Source organism: Branchiostoma floridae, chromosome 14, assembly GCF_000003815.2.
Source record: "Branchiostoma floridae strain S238N-H82 chromosome 14, Bfl_VNyyK, whole genome shotgun sequence".
Classification (NCBI taxonomy): Eukaryota; Metazoa; Chordata; class Leptocardii; order Amphioxiformes; family Branchiostomatidae; genus Branchiostoma; species Branchiostoma floridae.
Genome location: NC_049992.1, coordinates 19,461,359 through 19,470,529, shown reverse-complemented (window position 1 = coordinate 19,470,529; position 9,171 = coordinate 19,461,359). Strand labels below are relative to the sequence as shown.

The 9,171-nt window shown below is 39.8% G+C and overlaps 1 protein-coding gene across 1 annotated transcript in view; it reads left to right on the top strand.

The window, feature by feature from the left end:
* Window positions 1-4,785: 4,785 nt before the first annotated feature.
* The window catches only part of LOC118431044 (something about silencing protein 10-like), a gene marked incomplete in the record, with an annotated part of 12,969 nt that continues 8,583 nt past the window's right edge, over window positions 4,786-9,171 (top strand). Inside the window, 4 exon segments of the mRNA XM_035842124.1 lie at window positions 4,786-4,937; window positions 6,536-6,665; window positions 7,204-7,257; window positions 7,728-7,767. Of these exon segments, the coding sequence (XP_035698017.1) occupies window positions 4,918-4,937; window positions 6,536-6,665; window positions 7,204-7,257; window positions 7,728-7,767 (244 nt within the window).

Below are 9,171 nucleotides of genomic sequence, written 5' to 3'. Positions count from 1 at the left end.
GGTGAGGTCCGCAGCAAACTAACCATAGGTGTAGGTGGTGTTAACAGCAGGCTGACCATGGGTGTAGGTAGAGTTCAAAGCAGGCTGACCTCGGTTGGATGTGTTATAAACAGCCTCCATTGTCTGTAGATAGGAGAGATTCTAGTTTACATAGCTCATACAGTGAACGAATGTAAAGCCCTTTTGATTATTATCATGATATGCGATCATCAATGCCCTCCTAAACATGTTTACAAGACACCGTGTCTGAAAACGGTCTTCATTCCGTTTCGGGATGTGGCCTACGTGTATGTCTTTGGCAAAGACATATACGAAGGCTATATCCCGAAACGGAATGAAGACCATTTTCTTACCTTTTTATGAACGTCTCGAACATTGTTGTGGAAATAAATCCAGGTTCCCAAACCAAACGATGCCGCCAACAAGGTAATTACTATCACGGCAACGCTCAGCCATCTGTAAGTGCACTCTGGAAATACACATGATTTAAACGTCAAGGTGTTGGTTTTAATGATCCATGTATCTAGCTATAGCCTACATGTATTACAGATATTCATGAGAAGAGGGAACATAAAAGCCATTTTCCATGTAGCACGACTCATGCGTCTATACTTTCTTGTAGGTATGACGTAAGGACAAACAGCTAGTAAGATAACCATATGCATTTGAAAATAACTCTTAATAAATCCATTAAAGTTAAGTCAAAACTATTACACTTTTTACGAAAATTAAAAAAAAAAACATTACCAAATGAAGACGTTATAATTTTGAATAGGTTAATTTATTAGAAATAATGACCATCAACTATTTTTTGAATGCAAGACATTAAATATGTCTGGAATATCCATAAGACCCCCAGTGTTACATAGAAAACGTACCGCTGTAAGAAAACAAGTAGAATTATCGAAAATACAAAACGAGTTTTTGTAACTTGCAATTTGCATTAAATGCCACGTTTGCTATTATTTTTTTTAGATTACTAAAACAGAACATAACTATAAGAAAAACAAACTTACGACAACGTGCTTGTTGCAGTGCATTTGGCACGTCTCGTATGGAACTCGGTTCTGTACTCGGGATATGTCTGTTTTCGTCGACACTTGGCACGTCGTCTGGGGTGATGTTGCCTTCAGTCATGCTTAATTATTGGTCACCCTGTATATGCGCAAAACATTCACAATTCTTAGTTCGAACATGTAGTCACGATGCATTAAAATGCATTATGGTCCCTAAACTTTAACCCTATGTAAAATAAATAAATAAATGTACTGAAACCATGAAGAACGTTCCGAACGACAACTATGCGCATCTTTCTGCAGAGGTACCCCATACATAAAACAAGGAAACACCTTATGTGAAATAAGGAGACTTTTTTTCACATCACTTCCTTTGATTTCACCAACTTTTCACTAGTGACAACCTGTCACCTTCCTCAAGACAATTTGACTTATTCATATCGTGGTAGCAGAACACAGTATTTATCCGCGACCCCATGAATAACGTAGGGGTAAAAAAAGTAGTGCGGCAGAAATCTGGAAGCGTCTGTAAACACTGTAACGTTAAAAATGGCGAGACATGAACCTTGCTATATGGTAGTGTAATGAGTGGACTTTCAGATTTTATGTATAAGATCGTGATGTTTGCCCATTCGGTGTATCAATGCGCGTGACCTTTACAGCTGACTACCTTGGTGAGTCGGCTACAGTTCAGCATGGCTCGCATGACCTCATTTTAAAGAGGGTAAAATTCAAAACGATAACTTTTTAGGGGGGTTTCAGTCACACCCTCGACTTCAACATGTTAGTTTGTCTAAGCCATTTTTACACGAATGATGCTAAATGATTGTTAAGTTTTAAACGTCATGGCGTCAAAATAACAAAGTGTGCGCAGTGACGTACCAACCAGTTGAAACTACAAAACACCTACACTTCTCTACTTTTCTACACATATACATCAGACGTTAGGCATCAGTGGTCACAGCAAAGCGTCTGCGGGGGCGAAGTCTTCTTCACGTTTAGAATAAGTCTCAGCGACAAAAACTGTTCAATATTCGGTGCTCAGCAGAAAGAGGACAGTATTTTCGCAAAAAAATCAGTGTTCATATGAAGAATATTATCAATAACAAACGTTCGGCGAACTCTTACCTCCATGAAATAATTAGAGCTTATTTTTTTGAAAATGACATTAAATTAACATTTATATGGTATTAGGTGCATGGTGGTGTTCATTATTGGCTAGCTTACACATGTAACAAGTACATTTGTAAAAACAAAAATACCATAATTTATCTCTAAGCGCTTTTGCCACTTTATACAAACTTATCTATGCGCCATAATTGCACCGTGAGGTGGATAAAATGTCAGGCTCGCTAATGTATATGCATGGTAACGTCATATTTTTAAGCGTTGGTAAAATACATGAGAGAAATCATAGCAAAGTTTCTTACCACAGTTTAGCAAACGAATTGGTTTCAGTTCGGCGAGCTTAATCAAGTAAACGATGAAACAGACTATGCTTACCAGATAACTTCTATTGTGGTGACTAAAGCTTTATCTGGACTCCAACCAAACTGTAGATAAGACTGTGATATTTGCTCCTGGATAGACAAAATTCATTCCCAGTGTCAGTTGAAGGAAATGAATTATTCAAGACTCAGGACGAACCATTTCACGGACGCTCATTATCGAATATTTCTGATCGTTTGTTGTTAACTTAAATGTGGAATTAGGTACTAAAAGTTCTTGTTTAAAAAAAAAGGTGTAGTACTTAATCACAAGACACATTTGATTGGGTCACAATAAAAAGTGTATGTATGGCGTATACAATGAACTTGTCCAGGAATATTTTATAGACACCAGACAGATTAAACATCAGGATCTTGAATAGTTATCATACCACTGCGTTGCGTAAAGTAAACGTTTACATCTCTTTGCCACCATTATGATTTTAACATTAACTAAAAAAATGGATACTTATCGGCCATTTTCCAAAGTGTCACAATGTACAGATTTGATGATCATTACCTGAACTTGTGAGTTGACCCTTGGTTTACGTAAGTGCGGATTTGTGCAATACTTAAGGTCTCATTGATGTATTACTCCGCGAGTGGACACCCTAAAAGAGATCCGAGCCAAAAACTGAACGGCTGTATAGACGCATGTTTTTAGCGGTGAGAAATTCCCTGTTAGCCAGCGGAACTGATATCAAAAGTTAGATTGGTGAAATTTTGTTTCTAACTGAAGAAATAAGCAGGTAAAGTTTGGCAGCCGCGCGCTAGATCGGAGGTACACAGTCGTGGGTGCTGAGTGGTGCGGTTGTACAATAGCAGCGAAAAAGTGCCTTTTGTGGGGATTGACTAATCGTAGTTTGTAATTGCTATAAAAAAAGTTCCTATGTATAGTTTACATTGGCAATTTTTTCCCACGATATAGGGTAAATGTGCTCGACAAAGAATGAAAAATCTGCTGAAATTTCACGTAGCTTCATTATGAACGCGCCCTTTTAAACCACGAATTATAACATAGAAGTCTATGGGAAGAAGAAACTCATCAATGAGACCTTAATCTCGTAAGGAATACCTACTATTCCAAACATTAGTCTCGTCATACAGTAGAAAAACAAAGGTGCCAAATGTCAAACCTTTCTTCGAATCAGACGTATCACAAGATTGCTTCTCATATTCATATGTCTTGGGCTAGCAAAAAAATAGGTGGGTGGTGAGCAAGGAGGCTCATCTGTGTTGGTAGTAATCATAGCACAATGCTGAACTTCCAAAACAAAGGTATATATACACGGATCAAAACGCTAACTGAGATTTAACGTTAGATTTCTTGAATAGACTTCTTGAATAGAAACGATGTCTTCTCTCAGCACATCCGCATTTAATTGCATGTAAATTAGATTGAATGCTTTTAGCCCTTTTAAACACTTTTACTCCAAAGTTTATAAGTCAACACACTATACGTAAATACAAAGTCAGAGGTCAGAGTTTAACTGTCAAACGACTCTAAACATCGATGTATTAACAGATTTCACATCATCTAAGAGTCGGGAATTTACATGTTTTATTAATTCAACATCTCTTCAATACATGTAATGTTGGTCAAGAACATAGAGTCTATATCCAAACTGCCTCGCCTCAACCGCCAAAAGCACCCACATTACTGATACACCAAAAAGTAGTTACACAAGCAACTGGATATGGATTTGGAAACCATATCCAGTTGCTTGAGTAACTACTTTTTGGTGTATCTTATTACCTGGATGTATAACCTACATCGACGTTCATTACTGATGTTTGCTTTAGGACCGTCGTATTTGTCTGCGCAACGTCGAATTTCTTTGCGCGATCGTCGAATTTGTTTGCGCGACTGTTGAATTTGTTTGCGCGAACGTTGAATTTTCCGTCGTAACTGAATCGATTTTTTTTTCTTGTAAACACCGAATTCGTCTTAGCGACCGTCGAAGCAGTTTTCGCGACAATCCAAGTTATCTTTGCGAATGTAGAAAGGCCTTGGATAAATAAATGCTTCGACGGTCGCTAAGACGAATCGTCCTCCTGGATCCAGACAGGCAGACAGACGAATTCGATGGTTACGAAAAAAAAAAAAAAAAAAAAAAAACTCCTCTCCTTGGCAAAATCCTAGGTAAACTCCCCTCCACGGTAATCCCTCTCTCCAAACGTTGAAAATCTTGAACTTGACCGCCCCTAAAACAACCCCGTTAGAAGTCTGCCGAGGAGGCAACGTTAACCTTCCACACCGCAGCTTACCGCCAGGTGGCGCAGCTGACTTGCATGAAAAATCTCGCGAGTTCTGAACTGTGACCTTTAACCTCCCAGAAGACGATGGTCTCCACATGGTGCGCAGATTCTACGAAATTTTCTCGGGATTTCTGAGGACTATTTAGACTCCAACGATGGCAAGAGGAAAGAGAAAGTAAGTCATGTCTTCGACGCGACATTTGAATAGTGTCTTACTACCATAGATTGTACAAAACTTGAGCAGAGGACTGTGGTCACTGTGGTTTGGTCTGGTTTGAGAAATGGGGAGGGGGGCTCTCGCGTCGACTGCTTTCACGGTCATATGTGCCAAGCATAAACTTTGCCTCGACATGGAAACTTTTAGTGTTGTGGAAAGGGAAGACTGCTTGAAAAGCTAATTGGAGAATAGCGTGTTGCTTTTAGTGGGTTGAAGAGTTATAAACACATCAATGCTTCACCATGTTCTCAAAATTTATAACTTTTTTTAAAGGGATATTTGTTAGCATGAAAAGGATTTACAGGCAGACGTGTGCAGGATAATTTAGCAGAATAAGCACTTTCACAGAGTTCAATGTGCATGTACGGGTGACAGTAGCCTCGGATAGTACAATCTGTGACAAAGTAATAAATAAATATGAAATAAAGAAGTAGGCCTGTCAGACATTGTTTTGATTTGCGTATTAATAAGGCCCCGTTCATGATGCAAAAAATGAAACGGTTCTATCGGTTACTATCAGTTAGGCCAGCTGAAACGGATAAGTTTTGTCATCATGGGCGGTCCGAAACGGATCTGAAGCGATAGGAAACGGTTTGTTCGGAACCTCCTCGCGAGGTAGTATTGAAACGGTTTCTTCCTTATCCGGAATTGCGAATTTGCATCATGAATGCAAAAGCGGCGCGATCCGTTTTACATCGGGGCATGTGCGTTCATATTTGGTGGTGCCACGGGGGAAAAGTACAATTTTTAACCTGTCATTCGGGTTTTTCGGCCGCGTTTTCAATCGTACGATTCGTTTCTATAATCGGGCCGCCTCATGGTCGACTGAGGAGCTAGCAGTCCTGATATCGCAAGGGGAATGTGTCAGGAGATCCAGTGGAAATGTCATAGCATGGCATATATCGGTACCACAATGTTTTCAGAGGCATTTCCAAGGTCATAACAGAACCCAGCTTGGAATTCAGTAAGATATTGGTTCAATTATGATCAAAGACCAATAATCTGACACAGAAGTACAAGTTTGGGCAAGATCACAACAACCTCAGGGGTCAGAGGTCGCATTACCTTGCCTTTTCAAGGAACTGAAACGGTTTGCAAGTTTGCATCGTGAACGCAAAATGCAAACCGTTTCCTGTCGTTTGTTGTCGAATTTCCAGGCCTAACCGATAGAACCGTTTCATTTTTTGCATCATGAACGGGGCATTAATGTCCAAAACCTAGTGGCCCCTGCAAAATGGCTGAAGGTTTATGATCTAGGGCCTTCTGTTCACCTCTGACATATTGCCCAGAATTCCTGTCCCCCGTACAGGCGTTATGAACTCTGCGAAATACAATGTTATACAACATGTACTAGTAAGTTACACTAGCGATCACAATGAAGTCATGGTGACTGACATACTTTCTGGAAGAATGCAGGTTGAAGCAAGTAGTTGTAACAACCGGTTGTACAATACCCTAGATGTTAACAAGAACAGCGATCCCTCATATTGCCGAAAATGGAAGACATTTTGAGTATGATACATCATAATGCACAACATTTTGTATGTCAATCTCAGGCGGAGTAAGAAGCCAGTTGCCAAGGCAACAGAAGACGACAGTGATGCGTCAGATGCACAGAATGATGAACTTGAACCTGAGGACTACCTGAAGGATGAAGTTGACGACTTCTACTCTCAAAAAGATAAGGTGATGAATATCCATAAAAGTTTGTATGATAGAAATGTTAAAAAGTCACTGTGATGGCAGTGATGTGAAATTTAAAATGTGTAGCAGACTGATACAAATTTTACAAAAACGTAAGAAAAGACTTTCTCAACAATGATTTGTCAATAAGCCTTTTCACAGATTTCACTGCACATGCATGGGTCAAAGGTGAAGGGTCATGAAACATAGACAAATCACTGGACACCAACTGGCAGACACTGTACATACCTAGACATGTATAAAGCATGGTAGAGGCAAGTTTTCAAGTCAAGGACCTTGACCTTTGCATGTGCAGTTGGATCAGTGAATGGACTTATTTGAATGTATTGACAGTGTAGCTTGAAGTCTAGTCGTGTTAGTTCAAGTCCGCTTCTTACCATCACTACCTCATCATGGATGCTACCTTGCTAGCATTGTAACAATGGTTGGAAGCAGAATACAGCTAAGAAAATTTAAGACATTTGACTTTTGACAGCATTGGTGCAAAAAGAAATCTGATGTTATCTTATTGGATCTGTAGGTTCTGTTGGATGCAGCTCGAGATTTGGAACCCGCAGACAGCAGTGAGGAAGAGGTGAGCTATAGAATGTTTTAAATTATTAGTTTTTACTCGCTTATTTCTTACGTCTTGTTTTAAATGCATGCTGGAGGAGTTGGCATTGTAAAATCCTGTTGCCCACACCTCTCAGATTTCATTCCGAAAATGTTTTTAAGGAATCCATCTTCAGCCTGCTTCTCAGACTTTAAGGAGCATCAGCATTTTTTTTCTTTCCTAGATGGGGGGATTGATGCACATGGAAACTTCTCCCATGGCATTAGAGAACCTGGCCCATGTTGAAAATTGCATATCCTAAAAGCCTGCAAAGGAGGCAAGCCATTTGGCATCAAATTTACATGGTAAAGCAGCAGGCGGATGGGTATTGTTTTGTCTCTTTGGATCCGTAGTCTGCATGAGCAACAAAAATCATACCATCGACTTTTAGGAAAAGACTGAGAAGACAGTGTTTCCCACTCAACCTCATTTTTTTAATCACTGCTGTACAGGAGGAGGTGATGGCACTTGATGTACCCGACTCTGATGATGAGGAAGATGAAGATGATGAGATGGCAGACAGCGATATGGGAGAACAGGATGATGGTATGCAAACACTAACCAATCAATTTTTGCAAATTTTGACAAAGAGAAAGAGCAGTTATTGACAAAGAGTATGCTGCTATCTTTTGAGCACCAATATCTGTTGAGTTTATAGAGTATCATTACTCAGCATTCTGAAACAAGTTATATGTAACTCTTTATTTACATGCATGTGTCACATGAACTAGTTTATTTATTTATTCATAACTTTGGCTGTTCAGGACAAACTGCCAGGGCTGCCCGACTAGCCTGTGGCTGTTACAAAGGGCTACTTGAATTGTACTACATGTGTACTTTCTTTTCCTACTTCCTACAGACATGCCAGATGAGAAGGCCTGGGGAAAGAAAAAGTCCCTGTACTACAACACTGACTATATAGACGAAGACTTGCCAGGTAAGGAACATTTCTTTACTGACTTAGTTTTCTCAACATTGAAAATAGGCGTTTAGACTAGAGAGTAGTTTTGTTTTGTTCAGTTCATATTAGGTTTGAATTTTTCAATATCTGTACATTAACTGGAGTAATTCACATATTGTAATTCGAATAATTGTACTCGAATGATTGTATGGGGTTATTTATTGTCAGTTGATCAAAATGCATGAGGTGGAATATACATTTTTCAGTGCTACTTATACAGTGTATATCTAAAGTGAGGGAATTTACTTTACAATGTACATATAAACAAGTGAAACATACTCAGTGGTCAAATGTGTCAATGCTCAACCAAAAGCATGTTCTGTTATTAGTACAATGCTAACATTTCTTCCAACACAAAAGTACACACGTATAAATTTTTGTCTCTACAATATTAAAGGAAAGCATCAGAAAATCTTCAATTCATTATTTTCCAGTAGTTTACTCATTAAAAAGTTGATTTACGTCAATTTTTACTTTAATCCGCCCAATATGACCCTGTAGACACGTTTGAACTTCGCGCTCTCCTCCCCTCTCCCGCCGCGCTGGCCGATGACGTAATGGCCTCGTTCTGATAGCCTGCGCGCTGACGTCACAAATCAGAATTGAAACTTCTGGCCATGCCAGCCGTTTTGCTCGGTGAACCTCGGTCCCTTCGGCGGGAAATCACACCGCCATTCTGGAAGCCAGTCCGTTGTTGTTGACAAGTAACTAAGTGGACCTGTAAGTCGCGTTGTGAGCTGTCTACGAAGCCATAGTCCCCGGGAGACTGAACATGAATGGGCTTGTCTGCGAGTGAACCGCGCGACGGTACGAATCAAAACAATGGTGGTGGGGGAGGTTCATGCACCGTGCCATTCTGGACTGTTACAGGAGCGAGTTCGAGTCAATTCTTACCTTCTCCTTTCCGGACAGCTCAGCGATGATACACGTAAGCT